This window comes from Leopardus geoffroyi, chromosome B3, assembly GCF_018350155.1.
Source record: "Leopardus geoffroyi isolate Oge1 chromosome B3, O.geoffroyi_Oge1_pat1.0, whole genome shotgun sequence".
Lineage (NCBI taxonomy): Eukaryota > Metazoa > Chordata > Mammalia > Carnivora > Felidae > Leopardus > Leopardus geoffroyi.
The window spans coordinates 69,344,640-69,368,224 of record NC_059337.1 but is presented as its reverse complement, the minus strand read 5'-3'; the positions used below and the strand labels follow the sequence as shown (position 1 = coordinate 69,368,224).

Genomic DNA, 23,585 nt, shown 5'->3' with positions numbered 1-23,585 from the left:
TAGCCTCTGACTCTTGTTCCCTTCCTTAGTGGCCCGCTTGCTCTCAGGAAGCCACAGCTGGGGAACGGAGCCACAGGACAAGGTCCCTATTCCTGTTCTGCTTGTCCAGGCCACAGGGAGCCCCTGCCACCCCTGACCTTCTCAGGCATGCCTGCTGTTTGCCACACCTCTTAGCTCCTTATCATAGTCTTAGCACGTTCATCCTGGTTTGGGCTTACTAACAATATTACCAATTCCTTGAATGGAGCCTTTTCCCCCTAATAACCAGCTCTGTGCTGAGCCAAAAGTAGGCACTCAGTGCTATGCTTTCTGGTTATTTTATAGAAGAAACTCCTGTTAAAAATATATTAATCCACCCACAGTTCTCACTCTCCAATGTTTGAAAACTGCCAACTCGCTGCCTGGGGGCTCCTCTGGGTCCTGAGGAAGCTAGATCAACTAATTATCTGGTATAATGAATGGAGGGAGAGGCTGGGGTGGCCACCAGAAGTCAAAGAGCAGATACAGTAATCAGTGGAACTTGAGACTATGATTCTGGGCCTCTTAAAGAGCAAGATAAAACTTATGTGTCGTACCCTTTTCCTTAAATGGAATATCCTCTTGGTCCAATTCATCATAAAGATCAGAATCAGAGTAATTATAAAAGAAATAAGTGAAATAAAATTAAGAGTCAAGAACCAATGCCAATGTGCATGGTGTATGTTTTGTGTATTTCAAGGTTTCTTTAGCTTAGGGCATTTCAATTGGAAATAACCTACATTCTGGCACTTTTTCTTTTAAATCTGCCTTATTTTTCACTTTCACAAAAATGACCATTGCAGAAAAAGGAGACGAAGGCAGCTTTTGCTGAGATGCATCAACCGAGAAGCCGAAACTCAGCACTTTGAGAGCCATTCACATTCTACACCTTGCCCTACCCGGAGGGTTACTTCTGCTTTGGACCCATACTCAGAATGGCTATTCCAGATGTGGGTGAGATGGGGTTACAACTTAAAATCACTTTTTTTTTGGCGCCAGCAATTAAGTGGCCTGAGATATGGATACCCCTGTGGAGTAACAAGTCAAGTTCAACTGCCACCAGCACCCCTTGTGCTGTGACATCTTTGCTCTCTGCACCTCTAGGGAGCTGAAGGAGCCTGTCCTTCCACCTGCTTCTGTCCCTGAATCCCTCATGAATTACAAATTAGAGCTTCTCAACAAATTGCCTTGGGGTTGGCAATGTTCTTGGGCTAATGGGTCAGAAAGGAACCTCAACTTTATTTACTTATATTGTTCACAGAACCCTGCACCATCTAGTAGCTATGGGCACCTATAATATTGATAATTCCAGTCTCGGTTCATTTCAAAGACAGGAAGGGGGTAGGAACTTTTCTTCCTTGGTCTTGCAGAGGAATACCTTCTCATTTGCCTGGGAAGATAAATATCTAAGGTTGGGTTAATAGCTCCCTTTGGCCCAGTCACTGTGTCTCCTGATCCAGGGGATGGCATGGGTGAAAATGCCACCATGGAGCTGTCTACACTGTAGGTTGATGAAAGGCAATGGCTTCCCCTTGGCTTCTGTTTCCTCAGACTTTGCTTTGACAAGAGGACACTAAATATTCACGGTTTCCTGACTGTGGGAAGTATGGTTATTCATTTTCCAAGCCTTTCCTTTTTTTTTTTTTTTTTTTTTTTTGAGCTTGCTTTAGGAACAGAAAATCAGCTAACAAAATTCATTAAGAGCCTATTGCATGCAAGCAGTTCTAGGGGGACACAGATATAATAAACAAAAATCCCAAAGTGATGCTACTGTGAAGCTAAATTAGAGAGTGTCTTAGAAAGCATAACGTGAAATACAAATGCTAGCAATCTGAGTACAGCTCAGATGGGAGTGAGTTTTCTACATGTACAAAACACACAGGATCACTTACCAGGAAAATATCCACAATTATTACTGTAAGAGCAAACGGGAGTCTTAAGTACCAAAAGCAAATAAAGCAATGAACATCTGAGTCAGGCAGAGTGTATCGAGAAGGGCTTCCTGGAGATTCGAGGGACTTGGCTTAGGTGAGGAGTGGGCAAGAGGCATTTGCTCTAGGAAGCTCTCCAGGGGAAAACCTTTTTACTGTTAAATAACTAAGATGGGGAGGGAGACTAGTTTAAAGATGGACTAAGATGAAAAGAAAACACAGGCACCCTGGCCTTGTGCTGGGGAAAAGAGGCATTTGTGGTACCTGCGATGCGCTTCATCCAGGATGCCTCGTCGATTCCCAGGTTGTTGTTGATGATTTTCAGAATGTTTCCCAGGATGACACTGAGGTGTTCAGAGGTGACCTTGGTGCACCAAGGCCCCGTGCTGGGGGGCAGGTGCTCTGGCCCCCGCTCCCACCAGTAGGACAGGTAGTTGCACAGCATGGGCAAGATCACCTCGATGACGTGGGGCATCTCCGTGTACCGGGCCCCTGACTCGGCCAGGTCGCTGATTTCCTTCATCAGGCCTTCCAGCTGAGGGATGTCAGGACACATCTCTTCCACTGTGTCTGGCATCCCCAGAACTGACCAAGAGGGTACAGGAAGAATACAGGGACAGTAATTCAAAAGCACAAATAATGCAAACTTCCCTGTCTTTCCCACCCTTCCTTTGGTCTTGAGACATTAAGTTTCCACCCTCGAGCTCCAGATGAGTGAGCACTGGATATGGGGGAGTTTCTGTCCTCAGGTGTTTGTGTAAAGATGGCGGCTTCCAGAGGCTGGATTATCTTCCCAGATGCCATACTCAGGATAGAACACTTCAACTTAATGCCAAAAGAGCATCGCAGAGACAGCTGAGGGACATTTCCTAAGACTTCTCTGAGATAAAGCCAGTCTCTTGACTTCTCCCTCTCTGCCCTACTGAATGCATAGTACAAAAGACAATACTAGAGGGAGAAAAGCAACTAATCTGTGTTTAGTTGAAAACATGTAGAGTTCAGTCATCTGGATCTCTGTACTGGTTAGAAAAGGAAAAGAAACCCCTCTCATCAAATATTCCTTCAGCTGGACCAGAGACAACATTACCTTCCATAGGTTGAAATTTGGTGGTGGGGGTGGGGGGGGGATTGTATTTGAATTAATTTCTGCATTTCCAACAGAAGTTATTGATGACCTGTGCCAAGACTTCCTGTCATGCTTAAACCTTTTTGTTTCTGAAGGCTTCTATGTGAGGAAGAGTGATTAAGCCCCACCTTTTCCTCACACTTAAGACTGAGGTCACTTCACTGAATGCGGACAGACAGGATGATGCGGCAACAGATGGAGTTCAATGTGAAATTGAGGAAGGCTGTCAGATACAAGAATCAAAAACAGAAGCAGCCAGGGGATATCCATCCTGTTCTACAGGGCAGACGAGGAGAGACTGGAAGCATCCTGAGGTTCTTAAAGGGTGAGAAGATTAGCAGGGACTCTGAAAGCAGCTCAAGCCCACAGCTCTGTCTCCTCCCCTGCCCCCCATCTGCCTACTTCACCTGGACCCAGGACACACATCCTATGCAGACTCCACCCACAAGCCAAACTTCTCACACTGTGGCCAAAGCATCAGGCACCACAGGGGCGAGGGAATCTGAGAAGCCACAGGAAAACGGGGAGCAATTTTCTGGTACATCAGTCCCACTAGATGACTCGAGGAAATTATTTTTGATGCTCGGAGAAAAACGCGACGTTCTCATGAATTTCAAAGGACAAAGTGGAAGACTTCAAATAAAGTCTTTTGTGAATTGAGTTACGCCTGCAGGCTCTTTGCCACTGTGGTTACCACTAGCTGGAAGTCTCCCTTCTCTATCATTTAGGTACATAGGAACTGAAGGGTTAATGAGTAAAAGAGGTCAGACAAATTCTGTGGCTTTTAGAAATACTGGTCAGTTGAAAGGAACCATTTTGATTTCTCCCTTGATTGCACTTTCTGGAGCAGAGATATGGGACAATGCTGGCCATCGTTGGAGACACTAAATCTGCAGCTGAGACAAGTGAGTCTATTGGATGGCATGGACTGTTGCAAAGCAAATGATACGCAGGAGCCTCCCTGCTATGGAGGAGGCCCCATGAGTTCCTAGCACTCTTTGCTTAGTGACGACTTTTTGCTGCTATCAACTGTGGCTAAAGATCTCTCTTCCTTGAAAGTCCTAAGTGGACCAATGTCCTTTAAAATCCAGACAATTCTGGGCCCCTGGGTGGCTCAGTGGTTAAGCCTCTGACTCTTGATTTTGGCTCAGGTCATGATCCCATGGTTCCTGAGATGGAGCCTGGGGTCGGACTGTGTGCTGACAGTGCAGAGCCGGCTTGGGATCCTCTCTCTGCCTCTCTCTCCCCCACTTGCACTTGCCTGCTCGCTCTCTCAAAATAAATAAATAAATAATTTAAAAAATTAAAAAAAAAAAATCCAGACACTTCAAAAGGATTAGTAGCATGAGAGCCAGGGAATGTGACACTCCTGTGATTTGCAAGGGAAGGGGATTATAAGGGTCAGACATGGCTTACTGCCAGTGTTGGTCATGTGCAGAGAAGTCTAGTCTGTGGACACTGCGGCAGAACAGCCACCAGGGGTGACATCAACATGGGGGTCTGGAGGAGCCTCGCAAAGTAATTTTACATACACAAGAAGTTAGAGACCGGGAAGTCAAGCTTTTTATCTTGAAACTCTGCACGTAGAACAGTGCCAACTGCCGCAGATGCAAGTGAAGTTTACAACTATTGGCCGTAACATTATAATTAAGGCAGCTCAGGTGTTTGTGTTTAAATGTCACACAGACAATACATCACCATGGACACTTTCTTCCCCTACCTAAGAAAAGAGTTGCTTGAGGGTGCTGCACTGGCATCATTATAATGACCTTTAAAAGTTATTTATATGTAATTGGCCCTTGAGTGAAAGAAACATTTGTGATTCAGATGGTGTTTTATACTCCTAATGCCACATAACAAACCCAAAGAATGAATGCTGCTGAAAAACAGCCTGGCTCGGTCCTATTAGAATCAGACACAAGGGGCGCCTGGGTGGCTCAGTTGGCCAAGTGTCCGACTGACTCTTGGTTTTGGCTCAGGTCATGACCTCACGGTTTGTGAGTTCAAGCCCACATTGGGTTCCGTGCCAACAGCCTGGAGCATGCTTGGGATTCTCCATCTTCCTCTCTCTCTGCCCCTCCCCAACCCACACTGTCTTTGTTTCTCTCAAAATGAATAAATAAACTTAGGAAAAAAAGAATCAGGCACGAGACTGTTGGAGTTATCATTAGAACAAACTTCCCTTTCATCTCTAGATCAGTGGTTCTCAAAGTGGGGTTGTCCCACCAGCAGCATCTGGAAACTTGTCAGTCCTGATCTCCTGAGTTAGAAACTTTAGGGGTAGCATCCAGCAATCTTTGTTTTACTAGGCATTCTGAGTTAGCTTCTCAAGTCAGATTTTCTCCACCAGGCAGCTCTTTCATAAGGCGGCATGGGAGAGCACCACCTCTTTGTGTAAACAGACATCTCACATGGGACCTGGGCCACCGCTCTCTCTGGGTGACTGCTCCAATAAGGGCATGGAAATAAACTGGCTGGTGACTAGGGTATCTTGTTTGATAATCTGATTAACAGACCACTGCCACCCATAACCAAAGGTTTATCTAATTTTGAATACCTAGAAGATACTAGTATTCACCTTTTCTAGGCCTATCTTAATTTCCGGATGAATCAGAAAATGCTCCAGGGTCTTACGGAAGAGTTACTAATATGAGGAAGTGCTGGCAAAACACCAACTGTCCATTAATAGAGATGTCCCATTGACTGAAGCCTTGATAAATCAGCTCATATTTCTAAACCAAAGGCTCACATCGTTTGTCACCCTATACATTCCTCCCCCACCTTGGTCCCTCGGGGCCACTCACTTTGTATAATGAATGAAGTCTACTTTCTTAGGGTCCATTAAGCCATCAGTCATTCTCTCGCTCTAGGCTAACCTGATTATCCCAGAATACATATTCATGTATGCTCTACTTTTCAAGAGCCGCACTGGTCAGCATTCCCTCTGTTGATTAACTGAATGATGGAAAACATGGACTCAGGGGACTGGGGCACATCCCACAGTGTGTCACTGATGGATGAAAAACTGTGTCATCTCTAATCACACCCTTCTCTCTTTTTCTCCCTGTGGAGTATGCAATGATTTATATTTATTTTTTATTTATGCATATGTCTTACTAAATAAAGGTCAAGTATATAAAATAAGAAGGAACAGGTTTCTAATGGCCCTTGAGAAGAACAACAGGACAGAGTCATTCCCTTGATTACCAGAGCCCATTCAGGGTTTCCCCCATCTTTGTCAAGTTCTGATTTTACCTTCTACTGTACGGCTATGAGCTGAAGAGCGGAGTAGGCCTATTTCCCGAGGCACAGCTCTACACCCTGGTCAAACAGAGACACAAGATTTCCGGAATCACAGTTGGGGCAGATCAAACACCTAGCACTCTCATGAGTGGGCCCATATCCCTTTGGAGCCGGGGAGGAACACTTTACCTGGCACCTGCCTACAGAGGTCACAGCTCTTTCTCAACATTACCAGAGCCTGCTTAGTGGTTCAGCTCCCATGTTAGCTGCAAGATGTGACTCATTTGGTATCAGCAGAGGGTGGAGAAAAACAAGGTTAGAGATCTATTTTTGCTAGTCTTAGAAAGGGGAAAAAGGGTAAGGTGAGGCAGAGAGGGTTGGGAAATTAGAGATTTCACATGAGACTTTGGCAAGCTGAAGCATCTGGGCAAGGTTTTCTCTTGACTCAATCTGGGAACACTCCTCTCCCCTGTATTCTAACTCAGGACCAGAACTTTATTAAGTGGTCTTGTCTAAACTGGCCTGGTCGTCATTTCTGGGGACGATGTGCTTCTTTTATCTGAAGTATCGAGAAGCAAGTGGGAATAAAGCCACTGTGGCTTAGTACTCTGTATTCTTACATGCAGAGAAGAGAGTGACAAAGGAGTGTAACATGAATGCTTACTCTCCAAACTCTCTTCCTCGGGATCTCATATCAGTTTGAAAAGGGGGCTTGACTATGATGAATTGCTACACAGTCTAGTCATCTACTGATACTGTAAATCAATATTTTAAGAAAATATTGGTTCTTAATAGGATAGGCTCTGGTCTGAAATGGCTATGTTTTTTCTTCAGCAATATTGATTAGGACCATAGGTGTGGTAATTTTTGCTTCATGTTACATCAAATTATCATAGTTCTTTCTAGTTGGAGTCCAAGTTTCATTCAAGCTCCCTTGTTTGAAGTTCCTTTGTTCTATTCCACTGACTTCTAGTAGGATCACAGTTCATCCATATATGAGGACTCTCGCTCCTAACTCCCCAGCAGCAGGTGTATAACCTGCCTTGGATTCCAGTTTCAGGGTGTTTTAGAATACGGGGGGTGGGAGATGGGGAACTTTTTCTGTAAACGGCCGGATAGTAAATATCTGCAAGCCAGACAGTTTTTTCCACTATGAGTTAACTCTGCGCCTATGGTTGAACTGAAGCAGAAAGTGCCACTCAAAAATATGCCTCTTTGGCATAAGGATTATTTGGGCTGATTTTTTTTAAGAATCTACAAACACAGGAAGAAGCTCTGAAAATAGAGAAGTTATCCTTGTGTAAGAGGAATCTAAATTTTATAAAGGAAATTTACATTAGAATGGGGGCATGTACCAGGAAGTGAGCTATTTACCAGAGATCACCTTTTCATCTGAGAGCCTCAACTACAGGGCAGGGCACACGTTTACCAAATGTTTCTACTTTTTCCCTATGAATTGCCTTCCTCCTTTTGAACTCCCAGAGCCCTATCCCTTTCCTTAGCTCTGAATGGTGTATCTATAAGCCTCAATTGTTTGGCTGCATTTGGAGTCTCATATCTTTGTGGGGCTCCTGTAAGTACTCGTATGTATATAATTAAATTTTTTTCTCTTGTTAATCTCTGTTTTATGGGTGGGGGGGTCTCAGCCAAGAACAATTAACAGTAGAGAGAAAATGGGGTGCCTGGGTGGCTTAGTTGCATGAGCATTCGACTTGGGCTCAGGTCGTGATCTCACAGTTTGTGGGTTCAAGCCCTGCGTCAGGCTCTGTGCTGACAGCTCAGGGCCTGGAGCCTGCTTCAGATTCTGTGTGTCCCTCTCTCTCTGCCCCTCCACCACTCATGCTCTGTCTCGCTCACAAATAAACATTAAAAAATTTTTTTAAAATAAAGAATAGAGGGTCACCTGGGTGGCTGGGTCGGTTGAGCGTGCAACTTCGGCTCAGGTCATGATCTCACTGCTCATGAGTTTGACCACCACATGCGGCTTTGTGCTGACAGCTCAGAACCTGTGTTTCCCTTTCACTCTGCCCACCCCCTCTCGTGTTCTGTCTCTCTCAAAAATAAACATTAAAAAAAAAAAGAGTAGAGAAAAAATTATTTTCCTCTCCCCCACATGGTGCTAAAGTGGCCACAGACAGTATGTAAATGAGTAGGTGTGAGCATGTTCCATTAAAACACTATTTACAAAAATAGGCAGCAGGGCCAGATTAGGCCCATAGCCATAGTTTGCCTACTGCTGTTCTAGAACTTAGTGGTCAATACTGTTAACTTCTCTTTCTTGTACAATCTCAATCCCTTCTGGTGTTTTTCTATGATTTGTTATGATGATAGATAGCATGGGGTCATCCTCCTTAGAAACACAGCCTCTCCCTGGACTTAGAAAGTATAATTAGGTTACTAGTGCACATATGCTTCTTCTGATGAGGATCTGGAGAGGAACCGTAATAAAGCAGTCATATCCCCAGGTGCAGAAGGGCACTTGAGACCCAGGGTAGACTAGAAAGCCTAAGGTTTTAGGATGGAAGGGATTTAGAATCCAACCACATTGTATGGAAGAGGAAGCCAAAGTTCAGCGTACTTTGTTATACGTACTTGCCCAAGCCCATTTTTCTAGTAAGATGGAGACATGCCACATGTCTTTGACCTCCCCTCTCCTCTCAGACCACATAAACCCAAAGTTCTACAAGGCTGCTGTTCCCTGCCTGGGCGGCCTTCCTTCTTGGATGCTCTCCTCTCAACATATGGATTGATGACCCCTGAGGGAAGATACTTACTAGACCTCTCTCTGGGGGTTTTGGTGTTGAAGACTGAGAGTGGATTGTAGCGGTTAAGAGTGGGCTCCAAGAATGCCACTGGTATGGCAGCTGCCAGTGAGGCCAGACATTCTCCAAGGGCAGGACGTTGCCTGGAAACAAAGAAGTCCATTTAGAAGTGGTACCACCATATGCTGGCCCCATGCATTGTGGGCCAGACCCCTTTCCCAAGATGTCTCATAGATTACTCCACTGGACATCCTTGGGTCCTGGGGTCAGCAAGATTACATACACTTTTCCCTCCCCCATCTTTCTCTGGACACTGATCAATGGCATGGTCTCACCACCTGGAAACTGGTTCTTAAGTGGCTGAGGCAATATAATAACACACTATGTAGCTTTGTTCTTCTCTCCCAGCATTTCTGAGACCAAGTTTTGCAGGCATCCAAGCTGAATTTGATCCTCTCTTTGTACTCAGAATGTTTTGAAATCATCTGTGTAAGTTCTGTCTATTCCCTGCTTTGGATGGAGCCAATGTCCAGCAGAAGGCACAGTAGATAATGGGCCAAATGCAACAATAAGACACAAAAGAAAAACCTGCCTTGCAAGAGAAACGTCAGATCCTAAAGCTCATTGCTTGATTTAGAGGAGAGACCTCTAATACCTGTTCCTTCTCACAAATACTCTATACAAATATGTGAGGGTCCACCATGTATAAAGCTCTGGGTCTCAAGTCTTTCTGTGAAACAAGCACCCAAACAAAAAATGCCTAGGATTCCTTGTTCAGATTTCTAGTTCTCCAACTGAAAGAACTTGCCCTTGCCTGCCTGCTAACCAAGTCTGCAAGCCTAAGTGATGAGAACTAGCCACTGGCTGGTCAAAGCAGGGCTGGTACTGAGATAGTGCTTCCCTTTTCCAGGCCTGGGCTTAGTCTTGGAGTTGTCCTGGCTAGCCTTGCAGGTCCTGCTAGTGAGACAATACAGTTACAGTGCTGGCTTGAAGGGTCCTGTATGGGCACAGACACCTGTTGCTTTCTAATGAATGAGAGACCAGGACCATGTGTTTTTTAGTCATCAGTATCTTCTGTCAATTACTGGCATTGGATGACAGTCAGACTACAAACCTGTTACGTGAGTTACACATGTGATGTCAGTTGCCAAATGAGAAAATTTGAAATATTTCTTAAACAAAGTAATACTATGAGTCCTTTGTTAGACCATGACACAGATAATTAGTGGGAGATGCAGACAATAGGTCTATAATTAAGGATTGGATGGGGCTTACAGTGCTCAAACGTATCTTGTTTGCCTTCCTTTGCATCTGACCAAAGTGAGTGTTGATGCTGTGTATATGAAGCCCACTAGCAGAATCCCTGGGAGCTGAAGTTATCCATCTGTATCTTGGGAGAGGTTCTAGAACCATCATGGGGAAAACTGTCAGCTAGAGAGGGTGCACTTGGAGTCAGGGGCAAATGCTAACCCCGCACTATTGCAGTTCTGTGGAAACAGAAAGGCATTCAGCTCAGGGTTCCCTTCAGCTCCCCAACAAAACCAGAATCGAAGGCCATGTTAATTGCCCTTGACTGTGATAACAGCCGACAATTCCAACAGCACCAAGAAGCCAGAATGTCAAAAGTGTAGGCTCTCCGGATGAGTACAAACAAGCATTTACTATGGGGTGGGGGATGGTTAGGGAAACCATTGCTCACTGAGGAGTAAGCCACATAATTTGAACCTTAACCTTTGTCTTCCAGATAGTGAAAGTCCTTCTTAGAACCTAAAGCAATGTGATAAAATACCATATATTTACGGTCTGGTTATTAGAATTAGGACCAACTAATTAAAGCAGAGAAAGAGACCCACTTGAATTGGATTATTGGACTAAAAATGTGATCTTAATTGTTCATAAAAAAATAACTTGTCATGGCTATCTGGGGTACAGTCAGAGTCTGCAAGGGGCAAGCCTGAGGGGCCAAGAACTGCCTAGATGCAAGGGCAACCTGTTGGACTGGAAGGAGAAGGGAAAAGAGAGAGGAGGGGGAGGGTGGATGAGTGAAGAGGGGAAAGAAGTCTTGGAACCCACCCTCCAACTTCCATCAAGTTACCAAACTTAGGGAAAAAAGTCATCCTTTGATTAACTTAAAAGACAATATATGTGGTTTTAATCCTTGTCTTCTACCTTCTTCTTAGGCTCAGCTTTTAGGGGATTACCTGACAGCTTGCTTATTAGCTCCGAAGTGTTTGAGCAGGTAACTTTAAAGTCAGCCTCCCGCAAGCAAGAATGTCCTCAGTCAGGCAATCACTTTAGGTGATGGCACAGCCTTATCCTTTTGCTGGAGGTCCGACTGTGAAATGCCCCCCATCCAGGGCCACTCTGGAGACAGAACAGCAGCCCTCAGACAGAACAGATCCTCTGTGTCCTGTGTCTGGAGCTGCCAGGCTCCAGTGGGAGGCCACAATCCTGTTGGAAGGGGAGGGAGTGAGAACTGGGCTTCTCTGTGGGGCGCTTCGCTTCACTTCTGAGCAAGCCTCAGGCCAGTCCTCTTCCCTCAGCCTGCACTCCCTCTCACTACCATTTCTTCCCCCATTATTTCTCTTCTTTGCTGAGCTCAAGATGGTAGACAGGCCCAAGAAGAAGGGCGTCATTTTACCTTCAGGCTTCAATGACCAGCACCCTGAGTGATAACTGAGGGGAGCGAGGGCCTGGGTATATCAACTATGAGGATACGCAAGTGGTGGCCGTTCTTTTCAATTAAAAGCCTCACTGTTTCTACCAACCACAGCGGCCACTGAGGAGAAATACTCGATTTCCTCAGTCTTGCCTTTCGAGGAGGAGGAGGAGGAAATAAGGTGACAAACCATGAAGGTGAAAGAAATACCACAGGGAGAGTGGTGATGAAAGAAAATCTGGGCGAGCATCAGGATGACAAGGGGTAAAGTCGAATCTGAGCACAAAGTCTACTTGGCCCAGCAAGATGAACCTCGGAAAACAGCTGGTCCTCAGCTGCCCTGGTGATAACTTGACCCATCATTCTTCTGTTTTCTCTTTCTCTCATCAAAAAAGTCCTGATCTCACAAAAGTAGATTTCTAGAAAGTTAGCCTGTTGGCAAAGGACCCTTGGGGCAAAAGACAGTTTTCTAGTGTTGTGCTGCCTCGGGGACATGTATTCCCTGTGTTCTCTGATATTAATTACTGACAAGCCTGAGCCTCAACAAGGCTCACAACAGGGCATTTTCTAGTCTAGGGCACACAATGATGCTAATTAGCCATTCAGCTAACAGGGAGGATAAACACCAGGTCTCCTGGGTCAGCTGTTAAAAGTTCTGTAAACGTAAAGCCCAGAAGTTGGCCAATTAATGCTGCAGGCTTTGAAATAACAGAGTGAATGACCTTGGCCCCCAGACTCCTAGAGGGACTAAGCAAAGTCCCGCTGTTATAATGCTTCTCTAGTCATTAGTGCCCCCCCCCCCCCACCAGGGGGAAGGGTGGGTTTGGACCAAGCAGAGCAAGAGCTATGGAAGCATCTACAGAGCAACCAAAGGGTCTACTTGAAGAATTTGTTCACTGGATATGGAACCTTCTTTCTCTTTCCCCTTCAGTTCTTACTGCCCAGTACAGTAATTTTCATATAGAACTTGGTCAAGGGTGTCAGATTAAACAGAGTGCAATTTGTATTTCAATGTTTGTTACTTTCTAATTTCTTAAGTTGCAGGCTCTCCTCGTCCATCTCTTGATTTTATTTTCCATGGGTCCAGATCTTGCCTCTCAAATGTCTATTGTTAGGGATCCAGGCAGAGCCACAGTTATCACGGTAATAAGAATTATGCCTTGCACATATCTGGAGATTTACAGTTTAGAAAGTTCCTTCATGTATGTTCCCAAGGGTGCTAAGGAGAGGAAATGATATGTAGCAGAGGGACAGAACATGGAGGCAGGCCACGGTTCTAGAACAGCAGTACTAGTCTCCTCAGAGGTTTAGGGAAGGTGTGCAGTGTTTGGTCAGAACCAATTGGTCAAATGGGGAAGGGCAGGAAGGAAAAAATCTCTCTCAAGTGTGAAGGGAAAAAACACAGTTTTCATTTGAAATAAAATGGAGATGCGATGCTTAAATTGATTTCCAAGTTTCCTTTCTTGACCAACCCCCCTCCAATGTTCTGTGATTAGTCAAAGTATCTCCACATCAAAGAAGGCAAATATTCTCCATAGTTAAAAGCATAAGAGCCTTGGACCTTTGCTGAAAATTTGTTGAAGACGGCTTGTCAGTGACCTCATATTGTCTCAATTAGAAAATATTTGAAAAGAAAGGTCTCTATTGTGTTTCAATGACTTTTTCCTCTTTACAATCAAACTATCACTGAGGTGCCTAGAATCTTCCATCCACAATGTACACTCAAGCTATAGCTGGAAACCAAATATTTAATGGTTCCCTTGCAACCCTGCCACGTTCATTAGCCAAGGAAACTTCAGCAAAAGGTGGCAGAGAAATGGGAAGAAATCTGAATCCATGCTGAGATTAGAAAATGTGTGATTAACGTCAAGTCACAAAGTAGGGACCAAATCAGGTGAGGACTCTGAAACTGAAACATACTTTCTGGACTAACAACAGAGTATAGAAGTCTCTGGAAGTAAATATGGGGATTCTGAGGAGTCCAGAATATGAACTTGTGCTTGAAACAATTAGGATTAAGGGGGTGAGCAAGCCCTGGGACACCTGCTGGGTGTGTTGGGCCAGGTTCATACTGCAGAGTGATGCAGGGGAGAGTAGGAAAGAAGTGTGTACCTGCCACTTGCCATTCCTATGACCTGGGCTCCTAGCCTGGAAAAGCCACTGGCAGGGAAATACAGTGGAAGAGTGAGAAGTAACCTGTTCTGTAGCTGCTGACCCAAGTCTGCTACTGTACATAGTAGGTGTTCTACATTAAATGACTACCCAAAAGTCCTACGTCTACAGGATGCACTAAAAATTTTACCTGTGACCTCTTACCTGGGCCTCTTACTTACTTTTGTTGGGGGGAGACACCAAAGGCTAGGGGTGGATGCACTCTAGAGCTAAAGGCACTGGGGGTAGAGTGAGAAAGAGTCCTGAACCTGTTTGTCAGATTTGAAGCTGTATGAGGTTTCTTCCCCATTCACTCCTCGACTTCATGTGAAACGAAGCAAATGAACAGAGTCAGGAACGTGGAGAAAGTTTGAGAAATTATCTTACAAACACAAAACAGGAAAGAGCAACCAGCTCAAAGTTACTTGGGAGAAAATGAGAAGGAAAAAGCCAATAAATACACACGATCTCTTCCTGAATAACAGCTAAGAAAAACCTCCCTATGATTACATAATAAAGTGAAAAATTTGTAAGTAATGCAAGACCCACTTGTGAGGCATATTAAGTTCTGAGGAAAAGCAGAGGGGACTGATCTAGAATAAACACATCCTGGAACATATTAGAGGAACTTAATGAGCTTCGAGGCTCCAGAAAGGATCCAGTGAACAGTCAGCTTCTCCTCTCCCATTGCAGTCATGTGTATGTCAATAAATCACCCGGTTCAGGGAACATGGTCAGAACACAAAGAAGCAAAGTCTACCTTCTTCTGAGGGGAAAAAAAATTATGACTCAGGGATTTTATACCATGAAAACTGTTCACAAAGTCAAAGGGTAGTATTCTAAAATATGCAAGGACTCAAGACTATCTAATAGCTCTTACAGAAATAAGTACTTAACGATAAAACTGGCCAAGAGACAAAAACCAAAATAAAAATTTAGGAATGGGAAAGTCATGGTTCAAAAGGATTGGCTGTTCAATGAATCATTTAAATACAAATTAAGGTAAACAACTCAGGGAATATTTGTCCTAGAATAGCATGTAAATGTGAGAAATTATACAGCAAAATAGGTAGAAAGGATGGGAAGGTAGGCAGGGATGTGAGTGTACTAAATTTGCCTACCTTTTTAAGGTAAAAAGTTAATGATTATTTTATCTAAATGATAAATCTAAAAATAGGAGTTGGGAATTCAGTTTTCAGTTTCATCCAATGGGACAAAGTTGGGAAGCAGTATGGATATCATGATCTCACATACGTAAGAATGTACATGTGTAGAAAATATCTAGAATGACAAACACCAAACTGTTAATAGTGCTTTCCTCTGGGAATTGGATCCGTGTGTGTGTGTGTGCACGCGCGTGTACGTGTGTGTGTGTGTGTGTGTGTGTATTGGGGAAGGTGGTCTGGGGTAAGAAAAACAGTAGACTTTTACCTTTGTATACTCAGTACTGCTCGATTTTTTTTAACAAGTATGTCTTACTTTCACAATATAAGAAAGTAAATAACAGTCATTCGTAGTGATGGCATCACAACTCTAGGATTTTAAATGTTCAATTCCTCAGCTGCTCTGCTAACCGAGAGGAAGGGGGTCTGCTTTCATCTAGGGTCTTCCTCTAGAAATGGCTTCTACTAACATGGAGTATAAAAGTCCGGCACCGATATTCACAATGCTGGAGGCAGCAGATATGCAGTAAGACCGTAACAGATCAAGTATAAAACATCATGAAAAGCAGCCTTTTTCTGGGCTGACATTTCAGAGTTGACTTTTTGCAAGAGAATAATGCATTAGCTTTTCAAAAAGGTGTACCAAGAAACATGAATGCAGACAGATGTATGTATGCACACACATATCATTGGAGAGAGTAAGAAAAAGTATTGAGAAAATATTTACAAATCCTCAACAGAAGAAAGAATTAAGGATACCTTCCTTAAGGTGAAATTCAGTATTAAGTGGAAAGTATTTTTTTATTCTCTTGTTGATGAGATATAAAATCTAGTTAAAACTTTTGTCTTCCCAGGTCCTATTCCTAACTAACAAAACTATGCATGTCTTCTCTAAATCCATAAGGAAAGCTAAGTAACTGGGGATGAAAATCATAATGAAAATAAGTGGTCGTTAGTTCTTCAATTAATTTCTTGAACTCTGGACTCTATTTGAAAGCTGTGATTCTTGGGGCACCTGGGTGGCTCGGTCGGTTGAGCGTCCAACTACGGCTCAGGTCATGATCTCACGGTTTGTGGGTTTAAGCCCCACGTCGGGCTCTGTGCTGAAACCTCCGAGCCTGCTTCGGATTCTGTGTCTTCCTCTCTCTCTCTCTCTCTCTCTCTCTCTCTCTCTCTCTCTGCTCCACCTCTCCCCCCACTCATGCTGTCTCTCAAGAATGAATAAACATTAAAAAAAATTAAAAAAAAAAGAAAGCTGTGACTATGAAGATAGACATTTCTTCAACATTTTTTTTTTTTTTGTCACTAGTGCATGATGTGACAGAGCATGTTTGAAAGGAAAAAAGTCTTCTAAGGATAAGACTAAGTCGAGAGTTTGGTTAATACTGTGTTGATCCTTCTAATCCCCGTGGATTGAAACGGAACAACACAACACGGAGCATTTAATGCTAAAAACCAGGGGGTCACCAAAGGCCTCCACTGCTCTGGGCATATTTGGGCAAGCAAAGCTGGAACCCCAGCATCTCTGCAGATCAGCTTGTTCAAGATTTCTGAATAGCATTTCCGCTACCAAAATGTGCCCTTGTTTAAAAGTATAGCTAATCTGGCAGCCGTGAACAGTAAAGGTCCACGGTTGTATCACAGAGAAACTCATTCAACACGAAAGTAACAGCCTCCTGTCCCTTGAGCTTTTCTGCAAGCTTTAACCACAGGAACTCTGGAAGCTATTTGGAAGCTGTGATTATGAAGAAAGAGACATTTCTTCAATGTTTTTTGGTCACTAGCACATGATTTAGCTTGGCTATATAGTATTGTGTCTCCAGTCACATACAATGACTAGCTATCTGTTACAAAAAAAAAAAAAAAAAAAAACCCAAAAACTGAAAAACAAACAGAATTCAACTGAGTAAATCTGAAGATCTCCTTGGCTTAAGTGAATCATCCTAGCTAGCAACATCCTAGCTAGCAAGTGCTGGGGGGTGCTTGGAGGAGATGGTACAAAATGGAGAGTTTTTATAGGAAGGAAGAAGGATGGGACAACAAAGTTAGAAGCAAAAAAAAAAAAAAAAAAAAAAAAAAAAGACTGTTCCAGGCTACAAACTTTCCCTTAAGGGGAAGAGAAGGGGTCTTACCACACAGTTTACCTCATCTTCCTTTAGGGTATGGAGAGGACCCCTGTGACTGATTACCTCATTGGCACCTATCAGAAATTCCTGACTTACAAAAGGGTGGCAAGAGGGGTTTAAACCCCTCTCTTGGTACACCCTGGAATGCTGAGCTGCCTAAGAAAACTGTACTCAGGGGTGAAGACAGTAAAGCCATAAACAATGCATGCTACTGATGAGCTGTGGCGGAGTATTTCAGAGCCAGAGGACTGAAAACAGCATATGCATCTCGAACTCGGGTGGATAACCCTAACTACCAAAGTAGAACGAATTGAGGCTTGTCAGTCATAACAAATTGCCAAGAGGCTGGGGACACATACCTTACCTCCTGGCCTCCATAGTAGAGGGCGGACCCTACCTGACCATAGGCGGTCTAAGGACACTCTATGTATTCTGTTATTTAAAAGCAAAACTGTAAGGATCTTTCTCATTTATAGATGAATAAACTGTATAATCAAAAAAGAAAAAAAAAAAAAAGAAAAAAAGAAACTCCTGACTTAAAAGTTAAGATTTATATGGGGCGCCTGGGTGGCGCAGTCGGTTGAGCGTCCGACTTCAGCCAGGTCACGATCTCGCGGTCCGTGAGTTCGAGCCCCGCGTCAGGCTCTGGGCTGATGGCTCAGAGCCTGGAGCCTGTTTCAGATTCTGTGTCTCCCTCTCTCTCTGCCCCTCCCCCGTTCATGCTCTGTCTCTCTCTGTCCCAAAAATAAATAAACGTTGAAAAATAAAATAAAATAAAATAAAATACCTCTAGAGTTATTTAAAAAAAAAAAGATTTATATTTCTGTGGGACATTGAAATTGCAGTTAGGTTAGGCAGTAAGCCCTTTTTGGTGCTTTGGCTTGGCCCAATTAATACCAATTTTGGCCTGTGGTTCTCTTTTTTAACAAATCTTCACAGAGGTCATAAATCTCAAAAGCCTTCCTATGTTTCTTAATATAGCCATAAACACTGAATGGCCTGGGCTCAAAATCTCCATCCTGTTTCAGTGAGCATTTTGACTTTGCTGTATTAAAAAGATGCTATTAAGGGTTTCAAGCCCGTAAGTAACATTTTTCTAAGCCCTGAAATGTGTCAGCCTCTTCTGTTCACTAATTACCTTTCAACGTAGATGTTCTTTCCGGTCCCAAGGGAGTAGAGGCTGCAGAGTATGTGGTAGCATGAAATCTGCACATCACCTACTGAAAAGAACAAACACGAGCAGTCACTTCCAGGCTTCAATCCCAGCTCTTCACCTCCAGCACATGGAAAGGGTCCACCGACAGAAAGAATGTGCTGGCATCACCCAAGAGCTAAAGCACATGCACGTGTGCCCCCCACCCCCGGCCCTCACCCCTCCCCCCCCCCCAACACACGATAGAGCCCTTTCTACCAAATGGTAGCTACTGAACGGAGAGAGGACCCACTGACAGGGAGAACACCCTCCAACGAGCCATCCCACTTCCTTTGGGGGCTTTTGATATGAATCACACTGCTTCCAGGGAAAGAAATCATTTGACCAAGGAGATCCACAAGGGTTTTTTTTTTCCCCCAAAAGAGGGAGACACTATGGTTAAATTTTACACATAACAATATTTCCTTTCTTGGAAAGGAAGAATGCAAGAAGTCTGAAGTTTGAATGAGCCTTTTGGCAATTTCCTAGGAAGGTAGGCAGAACATCTTGACCTCTTTAGAGACAGAGCAACGTTTCTCATGTCCACCTGCGTAAGTTCTCTGACGGACATTTTTCACAAAACGGTTCAATCACATCACGATTTTGCCAGGTTTCCTGAGGGAAGGGTATGTTCCATTTAGGAATCCACAGAATTTAATCTATAGGCTACAGGCTCCTTTAACGCCTGGAACCCATAATAAGGCAGGGACTAAATGAACACGATGAGAACTAATTTAATTTAAAATTTTCAACAAGTAAATGCATTGTTTCCATGATGTGAAATAATGAGTTTGGATGTTCCCCTATTCCTTTGCCCTCCTCCATGGAAATAACTGATTTTTAGTTGTTCAGGGATATAGAAGTCATAGCCTTGGCTATGGACAACTGTTTAAATTGAATTAAATCATGCGCCAACATTTAAAGTGTGAAACTGAAGCTCGGTGGCAGAGTATTTGCACTAAGGGGCTATATGTGGTACTAAATGCAAACTGAAATAAAACCAGCCGACTATGGTCTCTTCTGAAGGCTCAGATAATGAAACGTTAGCAGCTCTCCTTTGCTCCTGGTATCCAATGAATAAATTAGGGCTTCTTAACAGGAAATTTGGTATCTGAAAAACCCTGGGAGCAAACCTATATCCCCTACTGGATTACTTAGATAACCTTTTCAAATTAAGTGGGAACACAAAGGCTGACAGCTAAGCTAGTGGGTGGAAAATTCTGGTCCTCAATAACAGTAGAAAAAGATGAAATATTATATACTCAAATTGGGGGATTTCTGCCCCTGTAAGTACCTATTACTCCATTTTTAAACCTAAGAAGAAGAAAGTATGGAATAATTATCTCTATTCCACTTTCTTTCTTTTTTTTTTTTTGAAGATTATTTATTTTGAGAGATACAGAAAGAGAGCGAACGAGCATGTGCGCAAGTGGGAAGAGGCAGAGAGAGAGGAGAGAAACCCAAGCAGAGCAGAGTCCAATGCAGGGCTCAAACCCACAAACTGTGAGATCATGACATGCACTGAAATCAAGAGCTGAACGCTTAACCGACTGAGCCATCCTGGCGCCCCTCGATTCCGCTTTTAAGGTTAATTAAAGCAAATGAGTCACACACCCTTTTTATCTGGAGCCATGTGCATATAAATCCACAATAGATGGCAATCTGACTTACAGAGTAAATCCACCCCGAACTGATGCTGAGCAACATGCTCAAAGATGGACGTCAGGATGGGGAGCAGAGCCACCGTGGTATAGTTAATATTCTGAGACACGCCTTTAATCTGTGTTCTGGAATGCGTAAACTTCCCGAGCTTCAGATTTTCCGAAGTCTTCTCTAAGTCTTCCGCCGCATTTTCAAAGAAAGCTCGTAACCCAGCCTTCACCAGCTCTGAGCCTGACTTCATGACGGTCCTGTAAGCAAATGATGTTCAAAACCAAAAGCACAATCCTAACCTCTGGCCAACCCCCTTCATGAAACGGGTGACTTGTAGTTTAACCTGGGCAGACATTTGACACCCCAGTCACCTGACCGACACGGAGTCAGGGGAAGAGGAAAGAGCAGTTAGCATCCAGGAAGCAAGCTGGATCACACAATCCCAAAGGGGGCTAGCAACTGGACAGTGTTGTCTGTTGGAGGGAGTTGGCACTTGACTTTTCAGGAAGATGTGGAGGAGAGTTTAGAAAGAAACTGATTTTGGTCACTTGCTATTAATAGAATGTCCCAGCAGGCTATATTCCTCTGTAAATTTCTAATTGTAAGGAAGGAGAGGTGAGTTTTTCTTACAGTTCACTATGAGACGAGCAACTTCTTTAAGGAAAGAAATATTGGCTCTCCCATGATGCAGGACCTCTCAGAACAAAGAAATAACTCAGCTTAAGCTTACGTTTCTATTAGCTAGCAGGGATGTCCTAGCTCGGAGAAGGACATTTTTTGTTTCCCACACAACAAAAGTTTATTGAAAAATAAAGCTCCCCCTAGTTTTCTCTACAACCGTGGAAAACAAAGCACTTGGGCAGCGACACCTTATTTGTAGAATCCTGCACTACGTCACCCCAGAAGCGAACAGTAGAAAATGGTTGTACCAGGAGCTGTTTGGGGACACAGACGCAAATGGCCGTTAGCTTAAGGACATCAAGGTTATGACAGCAACTACAGTAGAAAGGGTGTCACCATCTCCTTTGGCATCGATTATCCTGCTCCTGTCCTGTTAATACTTGGGCATGACAGTGAGCAAAATGCTTCCCAATTTTTCAGAGGGAGAGAGACAGAGCATGAGTGGGCGACAGGCAGAGAAAGAGAGAGGGAGACACAGAATCTGAAGCAAGCTCCAGGCTCTGAGCTGTCAGCACAGAGCCTGACATGGGGCCTGAACCTACAACTGTGAGATCATAACCTGAGCTGAAGTTGGATGCTTAACCGACTGAGCCACCCAGGTGCCCCTCCGTATTTCAGCATCTTATTCACAAGATTATGACAGGCTTGCTTCAAGAACAGATGCTTTTTATCTCCAGCATTTTCAAGATCATCATCTGTCCTAGCCCCCTGCTCCCCCACCGCTAACCAGAAAAAGAAGAAGAAAGAAATGAGGTAAGTGAGGCTTGCTCCTGGCCTGTAAGGATTCACGAGCTATCTTTCTAACTTTCTAGTCTTGGGTTTTTGTCAAGAATGATTATCAAACACGCTGACCTGCATTGAAAAAAAGGGGGGGGGTACTCTCCCAAAGGTAGTCCACATGCTTCTGGAAATAAAGATTCCTCATCTCAGGTGCACAGAATTTGAGTCCCCTGGGGTGCCTTGGTCTGATCTGCAAACTTGCGCTGTCCTAATACCTCCATGTTTGTTTCTAGGGTTTAGACCCCTAAAATCTCTTTTAATTATCCTTAACTTTTTTTTTTTAACGTTTTATTCATTTTTGAGACAGAGAGAGACAGAGCACGAATGGCGGAGGGTCAGAGAGAGAGGGAGACACAGAATCTGAAACAGGCTCCAGGCTCTGAGCAGTCAGCACAGAGCCCGACGCGGGGCTCGAACTCACATACCGCGAGATCGTGACCTGAGCCGAAGTCGGACGCTTAACCGACTGAGCCACCCAGGCACCCCAGCTTAACGTTTTTTTGATAGCCAGTCTTAGTTTGTAGTAGATTTTCATTTTGTGGCCACTCTCTTAGTTGGTTTCTCTCTTCCTCATATTGTTTTGGGAAGTGCATCATCCTCCCAACTTTGACAAGGGCTCGACTCAAAGAGTGTGTTCAAGAAAGCTCCCTGTCTTTCCTACTATTTCTCCTTTTCATCTCATCAAATCATTTATGTTTAAAAAATTTTTTTAATGTTTTACTTTTGAGAGAGAGAGAGACAGAGCATGAGCGGGGGAGGGGCACAGAGAGGGAGACACAGAATCTGAAGCAGGCCCCAGCCTCCATGTTGTCAGTACAGAGCCCGACATGGGGCTCGAACTCACAGACTGAGATCATGACCTGAGCCCAAGTCAGACGCTTAACCGACTGAGCCACCCAGGCGCCGCTAGATCATTTATGTTTATATTACCAGAACTTACATGTACATTTGTTAAAATTTCCTTTCCCTTTCAGCCATCTTTCCTGCAAGACCCTCAGGTCATGGGTTTAAACCTGTCTTTGCCTCTGATCTTTTTATCACACATCCCCCGCATTCCCCTGCTTGGCTGCTTTGGAGTCAGAGTGTTTTGGTCCCCTTCTCCCAGGATGTTTGTGGCCTCGCCACCCATCAGGCAGCTCTTCCCTTTTTGTAGATAATGAGGTATAAAGCGGCACTTTGCTATATTATATACTTTATCTTCTGAAAGATGAACTTCTCAGGAAGAGAAGACAAGAATTGATCAAATGCTCAGCTTTTAGCGTGCAGTACACGTCCTGACAGTGGCCCTCCATCATGTGAACTGCAAGATGGAGAGTGCTAATGTTAGGTGAAGATTCATCTCTTCCCTGTCTCCCCTCCCTCTCCCCAGCTCCTGCAGAGCTGTGGCACATCTCCTCTTCTGTACAATAAGTGAGAAGAGAGGGTCACAGAGGGAGTCTTGAGAAACTACTGGAAAAAACTGGGCAGACTTACCTTGTGTCAAGTGTCTGAGCTAAGATGTGAAGACAGCTCACCATTGTAGTAGAATCACTTCCTAGAACAAAAAAATATCACTGGTGACTCCCCAAACCCTTCAGCCTGTCTTTTTTTTAATGTTTATTTTGGGGGAGAGCATAAGCAGGAGAGGGGCAGAGGATCCAAAGCGGGCTCTGTGCTGACAGCAGTAAGCCCGATGCACGGCTCGAACCCACGAACCACGAAATCACGACCTGAGCCAAAGTCAGACGCTCAACCTACTGAGCTACACAGGTGCCCCCAGCCTATCTTTTAAATGCAATCTTCTCAATATGCACAAACCACATCCCGGCATAATTAACCATCAACACTAAGAGTGCCAGACCTATGTGCTGGGACAATGCATTTATCTTTGGCCTGACACATAAACACTGTTTGATGGGTGTTAGAGGCAGAGCTTAAAACATTCATCGGTGCGGAAAATTTGAGCTGTTGTAGGGGTAGAGAGGTCATTTATCATACTTCAGATCAATTTTCTATGGCAAATTTAGGTGACACCTTAGTCCTAAGGCTCAGGTTGTCTGTAGGCACCAGAAATAAAGGCAAAATGCAAGTGAAGGATAATTACAGGGAGGAGTGAGGCTT

General features: G+C 44.0%; 1 protein-coding gene across 19 annotated transcripts in view; it reads right to left on the bottom strand.

The window, feature by feature from the left end:
• The window catches only part of RYR3 (ryanodine receptor 3), a 529,106-nt gene that overhangs the window by 68,201 nt on the left and 437,320 nt on the right, over window positions 1-23,585 (bottom strand). For all 19 annotated transcript variants that reach the window (XR_006704802.1, XR_006704801.1, XM_045450137.1 and 16 more), the window contains exons 62-66: window positions 22,959-23,019; window positions 20,043-20,281; window positions 18,318-18,399; window positions 9,093-9,223; window positions 2,214-2,534 (exon numbers count right to left, since the gene is read on the bottom strand). Coding sequence is in view for 17 of the 19 variants with exons in the window: in XM_045450137.1 (XP_045306093.1) it covers window positions 2,214-2,534; window positions 9,093-9,223; window positions 18,318-18,399; window positions 20,043-20,281; window positions 22,959-23,019 (834 nt within the window). In the remaining 2 variants the exon portion in view is untranslated. The remainder of the gene's footprint in view (window positions 1-2,213; window positions 2,535-9,092; window positions 9,224-18,317; window positions 18,400-20,042; window positions 20,282-22,958; window positions 23,020-23,585) is intronic.